The sequence below is a fragment of the Myxine glutinosa genome, chromosome 2 (assembly GCF_964187855.1).
Source record: "Myxine glutinosa chromosome 2, kmMyxGlut1.1, whole genome shotgun sequence".
In the NCBI taxonomy this organism is placed as follows: Eukaryota; Metazoa; Chordata; class Myxini; order Myxiniformes; family Myxinidae; genus Myxine; species Myxine glutinosa.
The window spans coordinates 48,163,030-48,183,602 of record NC_136262.1 but is presented as its reverse complement, the minus strand read 5'-3'; the positions used below and the strand labels follow the sequence as shown (position 1 = coordinate 48,183,602).

The following is a 20,573-nucleotide window of genomic DNA, read 5'->3' as shown; positions in this document are numbered from 1 at the left end:
CTGCCCAGCTACCTCCAGAAAGGCAGGTGCACAGCCCCGTTCGTACCGCGGACAGATGTTAATTGCCGAGCGGTTTTAGCAACCGCGGCACGAACTATTAACAGAAACTAACCCGATTCCGAAACGTTGGCCAAATCGTGCCACAGGTATTCAATGAAGGAAATCACTAAGACGACAAGGATGTGAAGAAGAAGCAGAACAAAGGTAGGAAATACGAATATGATTTATTTACTACTATTTACACAATCAAAGAAACCAAGGAAGAAGGAAGAATAAGAAAATAAAGACAGAAAGAATGGAAGGAGACACAGTGCAAATATTAACTTATCTAAACAGGCTTAACTTATACCCAGGGACAAGACAAGAGACAGACTACAAGCACACTTACACGGGGGATGATGACAGGAATGGCAGGAGGTGGATGGCTGGAGGGAGAGGAAGGTTCAGCTGGACGCTGGCTGGGGCTTGATCCCGCACGGGACGTCGGCCTGGACCTCGACGGCCACCGATGCCACCGATGCCACCACAAACTGGTTCCCGCGTAGCAGCGAGTCGAAGCTGCGTGGTGGAGTCGAAGCTGCGTGGTGGAGTCAAAGCTGCGTGGTGGAGTCAAAGCTGCTTGGTGGAGTCAACGCTGCCTGGTGGAGTCAAAGCTGTGTGGTACTGCTCATGGGGCTCTGTCACTTCCTTCCTCTGGACTCATCTGCCGCATCTCTCTCTCCCTCTCTCATCTGAGGTGCGGGCGTCCCGCCGCGGGTTTTATGCCACGCCTCACCAAGCCATACCCACCGAGCCTGTGGTTGGTTGTTCGGGGCTCCACCCTTGATGATGAGGTGGGGGCCACGCCTTTCTTCCCCGAACCGACCGCGTGTTCGATGGAGTTTTGCGGCGAAAGCCACAAAGCAGCAGCGGCAAATGCAGAAAACCGCACGCAGAAAACCGCCCAATGCAGTTGGCAATTGATGACAAAAGGGGAATGCGAAGGGAATCTACCTTATTTGAATTCGGTGCAATGGAGTGTCAATTAATGGAAGACAAAGCCTTAAACTAATACATATAATAAGGAGATAACTACTGAACAGGGAGATCTATGATTTGCTACGTGATTGTATATGGAATAACTACGGGAATGACCTTTGACCTTTATACACAACAAATGGAGGAAGGAGGGTGATATTTACAACAATTTCATTGCACTTACAACGATAATAAAAACTACAACACCATTCTCAAATCCACAACACTGCACCCTCCTCCTCTTAGGCACGTCCCGGGCCTATTAAACTTTTACCTTTAGTGTGGCACGTAGGTGTAGTTCCCTCTAAATTTAACCTGACCCTGAGTGTGACAGTTTTAAAACGCAAATAAGTATGTCCCGCTGCTGCATTGCACCCTGCCTAACAGACTTATATTACGCCCACAGCTAATCGAATTGCGGAATTGTCTTCAAACTACAACACTTACGGTGGGGGCGCATTATTTACAATGACGCTACTTGTATTTACAAAACACAACCCAGGACCTGTGATTGTTCTTTGGGGGGGGGGGGGGGGGGAGACAGCCTGCCCTGCATCGACGCACCATAAAGCACCCAAAAATGCACCAAAGCACCAATCAGTGCACAGTCACCACAGTTCATAAAAAAAAAACACAACAAACCCCTGGTGCCGGTCTTCCTCTTCGGCTCCCTCTGCTGGTCATTGTCGTTCTTCCAGATGTTGTCTTTCTTGTTTGCTGGCGGCCTATTTGGACATAATAAAATGACATGCACAAAACGTGTCCATTGTTCTTTTTATTTATGGCCCACAGGGCCGACTATGAGTGGTTCACCTGTATGGAATAGGTGCCATGTTACCAAGGTCCGCCAGCAAGATCTCGGGCCATCATGGCCGGTTCCAGCAGAGGGGCCATGCCCCCACCCGTGGGGTCCATAAGTGGTGCTCAGCCACAGACATGTGGTCCATAAGTGGTGCATCGATGCAGACAGCTGGTTGCGGGAGTTTCGGGCACACAATGGCGGACTCCCGCACACTCCCCTCGGTGCCCAGAGAGCACAGTCCTCGGGTGGGAGACAGGGGGATAGAAGACAGGTGAGTGAGGGGTAACGTCACAAGGGTACACATCAAACAAGGCAATGCAAGGTGAGGAGCGTTTGGAGACTGAGCGGAGAAAAGCACGTCCCTACCATACGTCACCCCCCCTGTTACCTACCCTACCCTTGCCCTTACCCCATATTTACAACAATCTACACATTTACAAATTCGTCACTACTGTCACGTCTTCCCCATGTCTCCCCTATACCAAATTCGTCACCACAATCCTTCTAACCAAAATTTGCCATCACCCAATTCATCATCAATCCCTCTTAAGGAGGGAGAGATGGAACACAAAGCACAATGTCACACCCACGTCATGATGCGTCTCACAATCCAAACATTTGCACAAAAAATAATAAAAACATGGCATGGTGTGGACTGTGGAGTTTTGTCACCTCAGGTGAGTGGATGTAGATGGTGCGAGGAGATTCTTAATCCTAACTACTTCCTAAATGACATTAACACACTTTACACTACCCAGGGTCTTGCCCTGCCAAACCATTGGCCAACTTACTCTATGCGGTTTTAAGAACCAAATTCCCATTGACCAAACTGTGGTGCTTCATCAATTTGGGGTCTCACTCCCCCGATTCAACTCCCTGTGCCTTTGCACAATTTCAGGACTGGGTCGTGTGGCTCTCCCAGCAGGTCTACCCACCTGCACACCTCCACCACTGCAGTTGCCTCCGAGCTTACCTGCTCCTTATCCTAACCTATCTACTGGGGAAGGCCCTCTGGCGCTCTCCCCACTCGGTGCCCTCTCTGGCACTGGGCTACCCGGGTCCGTCCTCCGGATCCTCGGGCCCCATCCACAACTCTAACGGCTCCCAGAGCCCACCTGCGGCCTCACCTGGCCGACATCCTCACAGTGGTGGAGTGCTCAACCAACTACACACACTAACAGGCCACACGCCCAGCCATTTCCACGACACTAATGCACCCATCCAAACACCATTCTTCCACCACGCACCACAGATGCCAATATCCAACCACAATTTACCTGTACCCTCTACCTAACGCTTAAACTACCCTCACCGGGTATTCGCGATAGGGGTCCACTCTTCCCCCATTCACACCTTCGCACCATCCACTCCACTCCACAGTTTCCACCATACTCACTCCATACCATCCATTCCATACTCTATATATTCCAGACCATTTATTCCACACAACCATTCTCCATGCACCTGTAGTTGCACACCTGTGCAATCACTCCTACTGGTGCTTCCTGCACCCTCCTTCCTCCAAAGCTCCTTCAATCACTCAATACAATGCACAACCACAATCGTTCCTCATGCACTGCTCTATACACCTCCATGCTCAACACAACTCACAATCACCTCCCGAGCATTGCCTAGCAATTCCTCATTTCACCAAGCCCGAGAGGCACCCATCGGCTGCACCACGGACGCACCCATCGGCTGCACCACGGACGCACCCACGGGCTGCACCACGGACACACGCACCGGCGGCACCACGGACACACGCACCGGCGGCACCATGGACACACCCATCGGCTGCACCACGGACACGCGCACCGGCGGCACCACGGACACACCCACCGGCTGCACCACGGACACACCCCCCGGCTGCACCTCGGCCATACCCAACAGCTGCACCACGGACACACCCCCCGGCTGCACCTCGGACATACCCACCAAGCGTTCCACACACCTGTTCGTCACTTGCACCCCATGCAAGCGCATCCACTCAACACAATGTCACTCATCTCTCACTTCTCACAATACGCTGCTGAGTACACTTTCAACACACACACACACGGCATCATCTGACCTACCTGGTGCCCTGCTAAAACTCGCGCTTCCCCGTCGCCCCTTATATTATTGTGCTCCCTCGTCATTATCATCCAACTACCCTCTCTATGTCCCCAACTACCTGTCCAATGTCGCTACTTAACCTTACCGTTACCTATGGTCAATCTCTAGGTCCCTACACACTATATCCTAACCCTCCCGGGCTAGTTTTCACTGCCATAAACCCCATAAAACTATTGATCCTTTGCCCCCTTTGTGAGGGATGGCAGAGTTGCCACCCCACCACATTGGGCATCTTCTACTATCATTATCAATTTTGTCATCAAATTTCAAGCAATCACAAAATTTTTTTCAATCACAAATTCCCTATTCCTACCACATGTCCTTTAACTCGAGCCTCGGTGCATCGTTACCTCATTAAAACTTGGCTTCGCAAAGCCGAGCAATGAATTCGGGTGGTTTGGTCGCCTGCAGGTTGAATCCGTCCGGCATTCGGTGCAAGGGGGGGGGGGGGGGGGCTTGGTCGGGCCGAGATTCCACGCACCATCTTGGCGTGGATCCTTGTGGCCTCCGGCCCGATGGCTCGATCTCGCCCGGTCGGAACCCCGTCCCCGCCACCAGGGGGCACCGTTCCGCTTCCTCCTATTTGCCCTTGAACCGGACCGGTCGCCTTGCCCGACAAGGCCCGGACTCGACCGTGCAGGGCGGGGCCAAGCCCGAATCGGCAACGACGCTTCGAAGAGAAGCGACGCAACACCGACCCGCGCCGGGCCTCGCATGCAGCAAAGCGCACCACGCCCCGAGTGCTCGCATCGGCTATCCGTCGCCCTAACTGCTAACCCAGTCAACGTCGATGCTTCACTTGCATGCTCACACCACGCGACCCTTTTCACACTCACCAAACCCGGCGTCTCGGCGCCTCCAGTGCATCCCACACACTCCGTCCATTCCACCACCGCACTCCCTGTTACACACCACACCTCTCACGCACACTTGCCATTCGCACACTCCCTTAACACACCTCGCGCACCGTCTTGCGCACTCTCCCTCGGTACGTACTCCGTACCACTCACCATGGGCGTGCACTCTTGCATCCACCCACTCACGCGCTCCAATGGGCTCTCCCACACCCGCGCCACAACCAACTCAGGTGTGCTTTCTCGCACACCCTCTCTGTTCATCCCAAACGTGCTTACTCGCACCCGCTCCTCCACCAACTCACTCTCCGGGTCACTCTCACCCTCGCACATACACTCTGTATCGCTCTCACTCTGTGTCACACTCCGTACACCCCGACGTGCATTCTCGCTCGCACTCGGTTTCACACTCGCGCTTCGTAACACGCTCATTCCCCGATGCACACTTTTTCCTCACACGCGTGCCATTTCCACTCACAGGGGACCCTTCACCAACGCCCGGGTGCCATATTGACCCCAATCGCGCGACAATTCTCTTCGCGCCAGACATCCTCTTACAAAATCTCCTGGCACCACATACAGCCCGTCTCACCTTCGGGGTTCTTCTTCCTCCCTGCACCAACACCTGCAAATCTTTATAAGGATTAGCAAGTACGGCATCAGGATGTGAGCACGGACTTTGCACGGAATCCATTTCTCCCTCCAATTCCCGGGCTACCTCCGTCGTCTTTTCAATTTCCACTATAACTATTGCTTTTTCTTTATTCACCACGACGACCGCTGGCTTTATTAAAATTCCCTCTTCTACCTCAGCGGTCGCCGGCTGCCCCATACCCCGGGTCACGCTGTCTACCCCGGTCCAGTTACCCGTGCTTTTCTCCACTTCGCCCAACCAGTGCTCCTCGACCCGCTTTACCTCGTCGTGCACCCTTGGGACCTTTTTGCTCAACCTGCGGTTAACCTCCTTCTCAGCCTCCCTTACCTCGTATGCGGCTCTGTCCCTCGCCATTCCCTCAGTTATTTCTTTCATTTCCCGGGTTTCGTTTTTTACTTCCCTTACTTCCTTCATGAATTGCGCCATGAAGGCTCGCATGTACCCTGGCATCTCGGGCTCGGCTGCCGCGACCACGTGTGAGGCACCGCCATTTTGTGTCTCCTCAACCACGTGCGCGAGGGCGCCATCTTGTGCACCTGATCCCCCCGCAACCACATTACCATTGCTCTCCTCCATTTCCCCCATATACATATCCCCGAGGTCCTGGGTCGACTCCACACCCTCTAATTCCCCCACTGGCACCCGATCGCCTTGACCATCCATGGCACGATTTTAAATTTAGGATTTTATAAAATAAAATTTTGGGCCACTCGTAATTTGAGCGCGCTAAGCGCTTCAGGTCCGAATCTCGCTCCCGACACCAATTGTTACGGAACCCAACGTCGGCCTCTGTTCCCCTTACCGAGGGGGGATTAATCCCCTCGTCTCTGACTGACCGACGGGGTCCCTGACGCTGCCCAGCTACCTCCGGAAAGGCAGGTGCACAGCCCCATTCGTACCGCAGACAGATGTTAATTGCTGAGCGGTTTTAGCAACCGCGGCACGAACTATTAACAGAAACTAACCCGATTCCGAAACGTTGGCCAAATCGTGCCACAGGTATTCAATGAAGGAAATCACTAAGACGACACGGATGTGAAGAAGAAGCAGAACAAAGGTAGGAAATACGAATATGATTTATTTACTACTATTTACACAATCAAAGAAACCAAGGAAGAAGGAAGAATAAGAAAATAAAGACAGAAAGAATGGAAGGAGACACAGTGCAAATATTAACTTATCTAAACAGGCTTAACTTATACCCAGGGACAAGACAAGAGACAGACTACAAGCACACTTATATGGGGGATGATGACAGGAATGGCAGGAGGTGGATGGCTGGAGGGAGAGGAAGGTTCAGCTGGACACTGGCTGGGGCTTGATCCCGCACGGGACGTCGGCCTGGACCTCAACGGCCACCGATGCCACCACAAACTGGTTCCCGCGTAGCAGCGAGTCGAAGCTGCGTGGTGGAGTCAAAGCTGTGTGGTGGAGTCAACGCTGCCTGGTGGAGTCAAAGCTGCCTGGTGGAGTCAAAGCTGCGTGGTACTGCTCGTGGGGCTCTGTCACATCCTTCCTCTGGACTCATCTGCCGCATCTCTCTCTCCCTCTCTCATCTGAGGTGCGGGCGTCCCGCCGCGGGTTTTATGCCACGCCTCACCAAGCCATACCCACCGAGCCTGTGGTTGGTCGTTCGGGGCTCCACCCTTGATGATAAGGTGGGGGCCACGCCTTTCTTACCCGAACTGACCGCATGTTCGATGGAGTTTTGCGGCGAAAACCACAAAGCAGCAGCGGCGAATGCAGAAAACCGCATGCAGAAAACCGCCCAATGCAGTTGGCAATTGATGACAAAAGGGGATGCGAAGGGAATCTACCTTATTTGAATTCAGTGCAATGGAGTGTCAATTAATGGAAGACAAAGCCTTAAACTAATACACATAATAAGGAGATAACTACTGAACAGGGAGATCTATGATTTGCTACGTGATTGTATATGGAATAACTACGGGAACGACCTTTGACCTTTATACACAACAAATGGAGGAAGGAGGGTGATATTTACAACAATTTCATTGCACTTACAACGATAATAAAAACTACAACACCATTCTCAAATCCACAACAATATATATATATATATATATATATTTATTTATTTATTTAAAGAAAGAAAGGCACTTCCAACCAGAAAGTAAAAGGAGATCTACTCCGCAAATTTTAGCAAATAAGCAAGAGCAGACCCGGTCTCAAGCGACGTGGGGCAGAGCAGACGTCCTCAGGCTAATAGACTCAACTGAGCAGACTTTCTTCATATAATATACAGTGCATTCAGAAAGTATTCAGACCCCCTTCACTTTTTTCACATTTTGTTAGGTTTCAGTCTTATGCTGAAATCGTTTAAATTCTTTTTCCCCCTCCTCAATCTCCACTCAATACCCCATAATAACAAAGAGAAAACAGGATTTTGGAAAGTTTTGCAAATTTATTAAAAAGAAAAAACTGAAATATCACATTGACATAAGTATTCATACCTTTTGCTATGACACTTGAAATTTAGCTCAGGTGCCTCGCATTTCTCTTGATCATCTTTGACACGTTTCTATACCTTGATTGGAGTCCACCTGTGGTAAATTCAATTGATTGGACATGATTTGGAAAGGCACACACCTATCTACGTAAGGTCTCACAGCTGACAATGCATATCAGAGCAAAAACCAAGCCATGAGGTCGAAGGAACTGCCTGCAGAGCTCAGAGACAGGATTGGGTCGAGGCACAGATCTGGGGAAGCTTACAACAACATTTCTGCTGCATTGAAGGTTCCCAGAGCACAGTGGCCTCCATAATTATTATTATTATTATTTTTATATACAGAGTCGAGGCTCGTGAAAGAGCTAACATTTATCAAACAAACAAATCAAACAAACAAGCAAACAAAGTATATAAAAAGGGGAGCGGTCGACAAGATGGGGAGAGAAGGGGAGGAAGCACACAAACACAACATTTGAGAGCAGGGACATCGGGAGATGTGTGGGAGAGAGAGGGCCTGGGGGTGGTGGGGGGGGGGGGCAGGATAGGTATAAAACACAAGGACACCAAGGACTTCCAGGAAAGAAGTCGGCACCTCAAAAAGTGGATTTGGGGTGAAATTAATGGGGGTAGAAGAGATCAAGGTTTTGGATGGGGGAAGATAAGAGATGGTGGTGAACAGCCGTTTTAAAGACCTGGAGGGAGGAGTGGGATTGAAGAGAGTGAGGGAGTTTGTTCCAGAGGCGGGAGAAAAGAGGAATGAAGGAGTGAAGGTGAGCAGAGAGTCTTGATTTCGCAGTTTAACCATCAGAGGGTTGCAGGCAGATCTTGTGCGACCTGTAGGAATATTTGGGGGACAGAGCCAGGAGAGAGCTGGGGGAGCAAGTCCGGAGAGGAGTCGGTAGAAGACGGAAAGACCACCGACCTGCCTGTGGTGATTGAGTGAAAGGCCCTCGGAGATAGCTTCATCGCAGGAGATTCCAATGATTCTGAAATGGTTTAAAAAGTGAAAGTGCAAAAAGAACTGAATATTGTATGCAGGAGAATCCTTCCATTGTTCTTTGCATAAATTGTACCAATAAATTATTCGGAACCAAATTTTGCCGATAAAAGGAAAATTCTAGACCAAGTGAGTTTCTAAAACCCTCAACACAACTTCTGCTCGTTTTCAGCAATTTGTTTTTTTGAATTTAAATCTTCTGTTGCAATGAACATGGAAGGAGCACGTGATTCAACAATTACCTCATCAAATTATACTGTCCTTGCAGTGACAACTCCTTGAGAGGGAGGAGTGTTGCTGATGAAAGAGAAATGAAAGTTATCACAGAGAATATATATTTTTAATTATTTAACTTTTTAATTCACAAAATGAATTGTGGCTAATTAGCACCGCTCTCCAAGACTGACACACACATAATTATTCTTTCTTTACCTAACAGGCATGAAACGAAGACTGAAATCAGTTTGAACAAATTCCCAACCCTGCAGGGAGTCACCTTGGCCATGAGGAAGGTTTCCCCCATTGGTGGCACATCCAATGCAGGTGGGGTTTTCCCTCCATTCACCTGTTGAACAAAACCCCACGTCTACGAGGGTGGGATTTAAAATGTCAGCCCAAAGCCTTTCGTGGTGCATAATGCTGTGAAATTTGACTTGCGTGGCCAATATACCCTCGTAGTTGCTTTACAAATCCCCATTCCTACCATAACAGCACAATCGATGGACACCCACACAACATGACACACTGTACAGGTGAATGACTCGGTCTTAAAATTTTAAAAAGAAAATCACAACTTCCCCCTTTGTCATTCGACGCAGTCGTTTCGGGCAACTTGGTCCCTCATGAAGCACAATATGTTGCAAGGATTGAAATCTGCCTATATGGCTTTGTTGGCATGCGTACATGCGACTCCTGCCTTACGAGCAATGTGAAATATTCGAGTAATGATGCAGTGCAGGTAGAATAACTTGCCTAATAGAAGGTGTTGCCGTCCACTAAATGGAAACGTGGGGGGGGGGGGGGGGGGGGTATTGACAAATCTCTCGAAATCTCATTTATAGAATTTGGGGGTGGGGGGGAAACCACATTTGTATTCAGATAAATTATTATCAACTAGTTGCATTCAGGGTGATGACAGTTGCCTTCAATCAAATACTCCCACCTGCTGCTTAGTTTGTCACATAATGACAGGGGAAGGGGAGGAGGTGGAATAAATCCATTGGGGGGGGGGGGGGGTGGAGGATGATTCATTTGGTTTGCATGCATATGTAGATTATCCCAAAGCCCACCTGGTTGAGAGCAAAATACCACAACTCTTGTTCCCCAGGACGTGCCATCGATGAAGTGGCGGAGAGTTTTTTCCAAAAGAGTGCGGGAAATCGGCGTGAGGCTCCCAATGCTGCGGTTCTCCTACTCGATGGCTGGCCAAATGACGACTTGGAGGTTCCTGCCAGGGTGGCTCGTGAAACTGGCATAAACATTTTCATTGTAATGGTCGAGGGGGCAACATCAGAAGAGTTGGCAAGTGGTGTACACGGAGACTTCGTGAATAAGGCAAGAATGTCGTCCCTTCCATCCCACACACCCTTCCTTTCCAGAATTCTAGAAAAGGACTTTTACATGCAGAATTAAAACAGTAAAAGAAAAAACAATTGAAAAATAATAAATGAAATAGGAAAGAAGGAAGTGATGGAAGGGAGTGAAGGGGGCTGGGTGGTGACCAACATCATTCAAAACTAACAGATATACTCATTATGGATGGGTGATGGGATGGGGATGCCAAAAACAATAAACTGTGTACCGTAATGGTGCGAGAAGCACCACTTTCTAAGCCGATATATCTATCAAAGTCAGGTGATGAGACAGGATAGGATTTGATGAGACGAGAGGGCGAATAAAAAAAACAATTGTGTTCCTGTAAGTGTAAGGGTTGGGTCACAAAAAAAGTCACAACAAGGGCTATAAATGCAAGCAACTTCACCAATCCTGTAAGTGTAAGGGTTGGGCCGGAAGCGCCCGCCACCCACCAAAATGTTGCAACGTCATCCAGCATGGCTAAAGCTTTGAAAAACGCCCAAGTTTGACTTAGGACAAACGGAATAAAAGTTCGAGGTGTACTTGATATGAACTGAACGATCCCTTTTTACTGCTCATTTGGTGCAGCTATCCATGCTCATAAATTATTGGGACACCACATTACCTATATTTGTGCATGGGTGATGAAAGTGGAAGCTGAAGGCATGGCTCTCGACGGGAAAAAAATGAAAAAGAACAAGACATGTACAGCTACATTCAAAGCACACCGCCCCCATGCAATTATTATCAATTAAATTAACAATTAAATAACATATCCTCCAGTGCGCGATATTGCCGGGGCGCCTTCGGCCACCTTGCAGCATGTGGAGAGGGAATTGGGAGGGAACTGTGTACAATAATTAATAAAATGTGAAATTAAAAGTAAATAATAATCGTAAAATAATTTTCTTAATCAATTGGCTAATAGCATACCTAAACGGTAAACCACCCCTGTTTCATCCGAGTAACTTTTTGAAACTAAATTCATCAAGAAATTTAACAATTGATTAATTAATAAAACAAAAATACCCTTCATAGCCAAATCACTTGGTCACTGTCGTGTCCAAATATCAGCGTCCGAGCCCAAAAGGTGCCTGAAATATTGCTCAGACAAGAAAGAAAAGAAATAATTGATTGATTAATTGCACAATTAAAATAAATAAATAGTAGTAATAAAATAATTAATTTCTTAATCAATTGGCTAATAGCATACCGAAACCACCACTGTTTCATCCTTATCTGTAACTTTTTAAAATGAATTAAGTAATCAATCAAAAAAAATAAACAATTAATTGATCCATTGATTAATCAATAAATCAAAAAACACCCTTTACAGCCAAATCACTTGGTCACTCATGTCCAAATATCAGCTTCCAAGCTCAAAAGGTCCACGAGATATTATCTAGATGAGAATTATTTCAAAATAAATTGATAATAATTGAGTAATTAATAAATAAATAAAAATAATACCGTTTTACCAAAGCACTTGATCACTGTTGTGTCCAAACTTTAGATTCCTAGCTCAAAGGATGGTTGAGATATTGCCTGGATAAACAAACAAATGAATGAAAAATCACTCGTGGAGCGACACTTGGCAAAAGAGAACAAAGTAGAATGGCACTCAGTAGAGCATCCTTTTGACCTCAAAAAATAATTGGTGGATTAATTCAGTTAGCTGATATGCTAACTGATATGCTAACGTTTTCAAATTTTAAGTTGTTCGGAAGAAAATTGAGGATTTTAGAATTTGAAAAAAGTGGTTGACCTTTGGCCTATCTTGACCTTTCGGCCTATGTTGATCTCAAAAATAGTTGGTGGTTGAATTCAGTTAGCTGACATGTAAATCCTATTTAAATTTCAAGTCAATCGGATGAAAATTAAGAATTTTAGAAATTTGAAGAAAGTGGTTGACCTTTGGCCTATGTTGATCTTTTGACCTAAAAAAAATCGGATTCTGTCGGACCACCAACTCAACCATTTGGTGAAGTTTCTTGAAGATAGATTTTAAATTGTGACCTGTGGGCAAGTATAAGTGAGTGGACAGACAAACACACAAACAACCAAACACACACAAAGAAACACACACACACAAACCAGAGTGATCAACATACTTGTCAGAGTTTTTTTTTTGCCAAGTAACAATCAAGAAAAAAACGGAGTGAAAACCGAGTACTCCCTTTTGGTGCGAGTCATCGCCGGGTCCCCTTCGGCGCCTGGCGATGGCGTCATGCAGCGCCTGGAGATGGAATAGGAAAGGAGCGGTGCCGAACATAACCCCTCAAACTTGCTGGTTGCTTACATTTACTAAAAGTAAATGCAGATACCAAACACAGAAATACAAGACGTTTTAGTTATGCCGACAAAGTTTAGTTCCTATGTACGAATCGTTTAGAGAGAGATGGGAAATGGAACCAGAAACAACCAGAAAATTCCAACATGCAAGATTACTAACAGGTTGATACATGCAAGTGGAAATACTCGTTCGGTACTATGGGCATAACGGCAAAGAAGGAAAAAGGCAGGAAATGTAATTTTAACTAGAGCTTCCAGGGAAGCAGAATTCAACTGAACTGGCTGGACAACTTTAAAGTAGGTCAGTTGTCTGTACTAGATTTGACTTAAATGAAAAGCCAACAACCTTGTGTAATACGAGCTGAAAACAATATGGCGGCCATTTTGTGACGGATCGGGTTGGAATGCAATAGCAATCTACCTTGTGTGGTAAGGGTTAAACATTCTTGGTTTGATCAAAATCTGTTAATATTTGTGGACGCTAGAGTGTTAACGTCGTTTTCATGACCAAAAACAAAATGGTCGCCTAAGTCCGCCATTTTTGAACGGATCGGGCTGAAATGTAATACCAACCCGGTCCTTGGGGTAAGGATGCTGCATGTCAAGTTTGATCAGAATGAATGAATGATTGAATGAATGATCGTTTTAAGGCCATTTTTCCCCGCTAGAGCGGGGGTTAGCCTTGCGGGCCCCATGACGATCATGGTTCCCTGTTTGAGGCAATGTTTTTATGGCCGGATGCCCTTCCTGACGATCAGAATCGGTTGATATTTGTGGACGCTGGAGCGTTAACGTCGAAAAGTTAACAGACGACAGACGACGGACGCCGGAGGGTTCAGTATGTGATGAACTCAACTGGACGGTAGTCCAGTTGAGTTAAAAATGATGGTGGGTTTTAATCATGCAAGGTATACAAGTTGATGCCATGTTGCATGGGAGACCTATAAAGCCCTCGTACATAACCAACTCTTGATCCTTTAAGCACACTTGGTCTTTTATCGATGCAAGTCATGTTGGATCAAAATGTGAGAAGTTTACAAAGTCTTGAGCCCAAGATTTTCCCCCCGTTCCAGATTAAGCGGCAAAACTTTCCAGATGCACATCTAGCCTTAATACTGAGGAATAGCAGCATCCCATACATGTAGTGTGTCATAACATGTGTAATCAACATCAAAAGTAAGAGGCATGTGTCGCCCATGTGTTGTGCAGTCTGTGTGCAGGCCTAATGGTCACTTCTCACTGCATACGGATCGCTGGACGGCAAGTAGCGCACTGGTGTCCCCGCTGGTATCGCGGATCTGCAATACCGAACGGCTTATCTGCAGCAAGACGTGCCTCAACTCCGCGGACATCGTCTTTGTCGTCGACGGCTCGAGTAGCGTCGGCCTTGAAAACTTCCCCGCCCTGCTCGAGTTCGTTGCCAATGTGACGGGGCACTTCGAAATCGCCCGCGCAGGCACACACATCGGCATCGTGCAGTATACCTACGAGCAGCGCACAGAGGTCGAGCTGGGGCGACACACGACACCCGAAGGCGTGCGAGAGGCCGTGCGCCGCGTGCACTACTGGAGTGGTGGAACGAGCACGGGTGCTGCGATCACGTACACACGCCGGGAAATGTTTGCTCACTCTCGTTCGGGAAAGCGTCGGCTCCTTGTGCTGATCACTGATGGACGCTCTTATGATGATGTCCGTGAGCCTGCTGCCGCAGCGAGAAAAGAAGGTGAGCTCTTCTCTTTGTTGTTAAGATGCAAGAATTGTTCCATCAGGGTATCGATGAAAGCAAAAACACAAAACCTCTTCCAATTTCCAAAATCGAAAAGGTATGCCAATTTTGAGTAACACAAACATCTAACTGTTGTTAAATTTTTTTTTTGAGATTGCGATACATGTGCTCAAGTTAAAGTGGAAATCGGATTTGACCAAATAAAACGATGGTTGGGCAACAAGTTCAAATGTTCCCGTGTGCCTGGCTTTCTTTTTTCCAGGAATAATCCTGTATGCCGTGGGCATTGCTTGGGCCATTAAGGATGAACTTGATGCGGTTGCAAACGATCCCAAGAGTGAGCACGTCTTCTTCGTCTCGGACTTCAATGACCTAAAAACAGTCGGGCCCAAGCTGGTCGAAAACATCTGCAAGGAGTACAATGCTCTACCCAGAAACTAGGCAGGAACACACTTCATTACACCCGTTGTACCAATTATTATCATTCAAAAATTCACAGTTGGTGTCCGTGTCCGCCCCCCGCCCCCCACACATGAAGTCTTCCAATACCTAATTAATCAACAGGTTGCAATAACTTAAGTGACAGGGCTCCAAAGATGCTGCAATTCCAACATATGCACACAAATGCTAATTTAAAAAACAATGTGCCAATGCACAGCGCAAAAGACCTTTAACACCATAATCGAATCAGTTCATCTTTGCGTCATTATACACACCTGTTGTACCAAGTTTAACTTAGTTCCCTTGAGCCATTCTTATTTGTTATATATATATATATATATAATATTTTAATATATAATTATTAATATATTATATATAATTATTAAGTTATTGCGGGAACGAAAACCTATTACAAATTCTGACCTTTTACCTCTTGACCCCAAAATCAAATCGGTTCATATTTGCATCAGAATACATATTTGTAGTAAGTTTAGTCAAAACCCCATCACTGGTTCACAGGATATTTACCGAACATGACCTTTGATCTTGTGCCCCAAAATCTTATCAGTTCATCTATACATCAGCATACATACCTGTACCAAGTTTAACTTAGATCCCTTCAGCCGTTCTGAAGTTATCACGGTAACAAAAACCTATCACGGACGGACGCACAACCCGAAAACATCATGTCTCCGGGCGACTTCATCGGCGGACGCATAAAAAAACCCGTAATATATATTCAAGTGTTTGTGCGTTATCCTTACACAGCCAAACCATAGTACCTGGAGGCCCAAATTTTGGGTGTAAGAACTTACAAAAAAAAAAAAACGGACACATAAAACATAAGATAAAGGGAGCGGGAGACAAGATGGGGAGAGAGAGGGAAGCACACAATGACAACAATAGAGAACAGGGACATCGGGAGATCTGTGGGAGGGAGAGGGCTTGGGGGAGAAGAGGCACGGGAAGGGGGGGGGGGGGGGGGGGTGGGAGAGGTATAAAACACATGGATACAGTGTTCTGAAAATCATACAAGAAAAAAGCCCGGCCGGGCCAATCTCCAACTGATTTTGCACAAGTCTCTCTCTCTCTCTCTCTCTCTCTCTCTCTCTCTCTCTCTCTCTCTCTCTCTCTCTCTCTCTCTCTCTCTCTCTCTCTCTCTCTCTCTCTCTCTCCTCGGGACCTTCGTGACTGTAACCCCAGATCCACCTTGTTTGAAATTCCAACTTATTTCCTGGAAATCCTGGCAGTGTCCATATGTTTATACCTCTCCCACCCCCCCCTTCACATGCCTCCCCCCCTTCACATGCCTCCCCCCCCTTCACATGCCTCCCCCCCAAAGCCCTCTCCCTCCCACAGATCTCTCGATGTCTCCATGTCTCTCGGTCCCTGCTCTCAAATGTTGTGTTTGTGTCCTTCCCCCTCTCTCTCCATCTTGTCTACTGCTCCCGATGTTATTTGTTTTATGTGTCTGTTTGTCTTTCTGTGTGATTAATGTTCGCTCTTTCACGAGCCTCGATCTTGTATACAAAACAAAACAAAACAAAAAAAAAAAAAAAAAAAAAAAAAAAAAAAAAAAAAAAAAAAAAAAAAAAAAAAAAAAAAAAAAAAAAAAAAAAAAAAAAAAAAAAAAAAAAAAAGTGCTGGGGGGCACGATAACCTGAAGCTCCTGCATTTTGAGCAATGTGGAAGGTAAATAATAACTTTTAGGAAGGTTTTAATTTGGCTTTATACATGTATGGTATTGTTATACTCACATGTACATTGCTTTTTGGGGTCGAAAAATGCATTGAGGGAGGATGTTTTTTTCCCTGCTGAAGAATCTATAACGTTGCATTTGTGATGTGAAGTTGCTGTTGTTGCATCTTTGTTGAATTATCCACAAAATGAAGTTGCTGTTGTTTGATTTTATGGCTGTCAGTCAATTTCTGACTATTTTCACAAAATAAAGAAACTAATGACCTTATTTGCATTTCCATATCTTATTTATAAAATCACTTCACAGGTTAATTGTTTTTACTTTTCCTATAAAACATCATCCTCATTATCGTTGATCTACTTGACCTCAATTTGGGATTTTCATTGCGTTACGTGTAGTGAATGGTTCACGCGACCAATATTGTGCTTTCTCTTTCCCGCCACACTGTAATGCACATCGTGATACCCAGGCAGTAGCAGTGCTGAATTTACCATTTGTAGGCCTGACGCCAGACAGAGTTGTGGGCCCCAAGTTGGGAAACCATTGTAAAAGACAGGAGATCGACACAGAAGTTGTCTTTAGCACAGCGCAGCTGTACAGGTTTTATTTCACAATATTTATAACTTTCAGTTGCAGGTGAGCCTGGTGTTGACTCAGCGGTTAGGGTGCTGGCTTGGGACCCGAGGTTAGGGTGCAGGCTTGGGACCCGAGGTTAGGGTGCAGGCTTGGGACCCGAGGTTAGGGTGCTGGCTTGGGACCCGAGGTTAGGGTTCTGGCTTGGGACCCGAGGTTAGGGTGCTGGCTTGGGACCCGAGGTTAGGGTGCTGGCTTGGGAACCGAGGTTAGGGTGCTGGCTTGGGACCCGAGGTTAGGGTGCTGGCTTGGGACCCGAGGTTAGGGTGCTGGCTTGGGACCCGAGGTTAGGGTGCTGGCTTGGGACCCGAGGCTAGGGTGCTGGCTTGGGACCCGAGGTTAGGGTGCTGGCTTGGGACCAGAGGTTATGGTGCTGGCTTGGGACCCGAGGTTAGGGTACTGGCTTGGGACCCGAGGTTAGGGTGCTGCCTTGGGACCCGAGGTTAGGGTGCTGGCTTGGGACCCGAGGTTAGGGTGCTGCCTTGGGACCCGAGGTTAGGGTGCTGGCTTGGGACCCGAGGTTAGGGTGCTGGCTTGGGACCCGAGGTTAGGGTGCTGCCTTGGGACCCGAGGTTAGGGTGCTGGCTTGGGACCCGAGGTTAGGGTGCTGCCTTGGGACCCGAGGTTAGGGTGCTGGCTTGGGACCCGAGGTTAGGGTGCTGCCTTGGGACCCGAGGTTAGGGTGCTGGCTTGGGACCCGAGGTTAGGGTGCTGCCTTGGGACCCGAGGTTAGGGTGCTGGCTTGGGACCCGAGGTTAGGGTGCTGGCTTGGGACCCGAGGTTAGGGTGCTGGCTTGGGACCCGAGGTTAGGGTGCTGGCTTGGGACCCGAGGTTAGGGTGCTGGCTTGGGACCCGAGGTTAGGGTGCTGCCTTGGGACCCGAGGTTAGGGTGCTGCCTTGGGACCCGAGGTTAGGGTGCTGGCTTGGGACCCGAGGTTAGGGTGCTGGCTTGGGACCCGAGGTTAGGGTGCTGGCTTGGGACCCGAGGTTAGGGTGCTGGCTTGGGACCCGAGGTTAGGGTGCTGCCTTGGGACCCGAGGTTAGGGTGCTGCCTTGGGACCCGAGGTTAGGGTGCTGGCTTGGGACCCGAGGTTAGGGTGCTGCCTTGGGACCCGAGGTTAGGGTGCTGGCTTGGGACCCGAGGTTAGGGTGCTGCCTTGGGACCCGAGGTTAGGGTGCTGGCTTGGGACCCGAGGATCTCGAGTTTGAATCCCGGTTGATCGTTGAATTAACGCCAAGGAGGTTGACTCACAATCAGTCTCTCATCCTTCGGAGGTCGGCAATTCGGTGTACCAGCTCACTGGTAATTGGGGCACTGCATCAGCGGCACCAACGCACTTCCAGAAAAATAATGCAAGCAGCAGCCACAGGCTGCATACAAAACAACAACAACAGTTGCAGATGGAGGTGGCTGGCACTTTGGTACCAGCAATGGCTATTTCCCTGAAGGTTTTCTGTATGTTCTTCTGTGTTCGGCAAAATATTTCATCAGAAACAGCACGTTTGTCACCAGAGCCACCAGCGTCGGCTGGACCCCCCGGAGTATCAATTACACACTTATTACCACATATCACCATTACTGAAGTAATTGTTTTATACGAAACAGTTTTACTTAATTTAAACCCAATCTGCTTTACGCTCGTGTCTGAGTGACACTTAAATGTTTTTTTATTTTACATTTTTTGTCTTTGGTTCTCCTCTAAATGAACTATCCTGCTATGCCTCTCACCCGTGCCCGAAACAGTGTATGCACAAGATCATATACCATGGAACGTTCGTCATTAACCTGCGCTCGTGAAGCGAAAAGTGAGGTTAAGCATTCGGTTACGTACATGCACCGTGTCTGCATTTTAAAAATTCATTTTCTCGGCAACCGTTGGTCCGATTGACACGAAATTTTACCATAGAAGTGCCTCCACCTGCATAATTTTTTTATTCATAATTATGACGTCATAGGTCACCTGGTACGTACGCCATCTTGGAAAAAACGTTACTTCTATATCTCCGAAACACCTCAATGGGAAAAAATTGAAACACGGCTCATTGTAAAGAACTCTGCATGGAGAATGGGTGTTATCGATGACGTCATTGGTGCCGTAATTATGACGTCATAATTTGACAGGAACAACGCTTAGTTTGATCAGTTTGAAATTTATTGAGCATGATCCACACAATTATATTCGATAATATAAATTAATGACGTCATCACTCACGTGGTCTGGCAGCCATATTGGATCAAAGGAAAAAAAACCTTCAAAAACAAAAGAGTTGGCTCACACCAAGTTGACTGCGCAGGGTAAGTAGTCTATGAATACCATCTAGTTTGTAAGGCGATACATTTGAAAAGAAGATTTAAGTATGGGGTACCAGGGCCTTAATTGGACTTGATGGGCATCACCAGCTGAATAATGTGACATTCAAAACCTCCTATCCCTTGCCTAGAATTGATGATACGCTCAACGCTGTTTTAGCTCAAATTGATTTTTCGCTTTGAACCTTCAGAGAGGGTATTGGCAAGTGGAGCTGGACTGGGCAGGTCAGAAGAAAAAGCATTGTACACAGGTAAGGGACTGTATCGGTTGACTGTGATGCTGTTTGGCTTGTATAACGCCCCCGCCACCTTCAAGAGACTGATGGAGTGTTTACTGGGTGGCATGCCATGGTAATCATGCGTGGTAGACCTTCCTGGATGACATCCGAATGCACACTAAAAAAAATTCAGTAAGTAACTGATCAGGATCAGGTGTTTGGGTGCCTCAGGCGGCAGGCTTGAATTCGAGTGCCAGTAAGTGAACTTTGCTCACGAAAGAGGTGATCCATCGAGGCCATTTGATCGGATGTGAGGACTAGCTAATGTGAGAGCGGTTGAACAGTGGCCTGTACCTCATAACATCTAAGATGTGTTGGGGTTTTGCTCTTACTAATGATGCTTTGTGGCAAAAGCTCACAGAGATTGCAAGGCCTCTTCATCGGCTTATGGAGAATGGGACCTGGCGTATTTGGACAAAAGAGTGCAATGAGGCAGTCTTTAAATTGAAGGGGTGTTTTACATCGGCGTCCATATTAGCATACCCCACTGATGATGGGACATTAAACCTGGACATGTATATGAGCCAGGAAGGTTTGGAAGCAGTTTTGTCTCAGGTGCAGGAGGGGGTTGGGGGAGGGGAATGGACGGACGTGGAAAGAGTGATCGTGTATATTAAGGCAGAGCCATTCGTCGGTCTGAGCGAAATTATTGCGTGACTTGCGAAGAGCTGCTGGTGCATCTTGCAGATGGGTTCAGAAGGGGA

General features: G+C 47.3%; 1 protein-coding gene across 1 annotated transcript in view; it reads left to right on the top strand.

The window, feature by feature from the left end:
* The window catches only part of LOC137421836 (vitrin), a 30,603-nt gene extending 13,690 nt beyond the window's left edge, over positions 1 to 16,913 (top strand). The window contains exons 10-13 of the mRNA XM_068108284.2: positions 9,353 to 9,456; positions 10,241 to 10,467; positions 13,990 to 14,503; positions 14,769 to 16,913. Of these exons, the coding sequence (XP_067964385.2) occupies positions 9,353 to 9,456; positions 10,241 to 10,467; positions 13,990 to 14,503; positions 14,769 to 14,947 (1,024 nt within the window). The 3' untranslated portion in view covers positions 14,948 to 16,913. The remainder of the gene's footprint in view (positions 1 to 9,352; positions 9,457 to 10,240; positions 10,468 to 13,989; positions 14,504 to 14,768) is intronic.
* Positions 16,914 to 20,573: the final 3,660 nt, after the last annotated feature.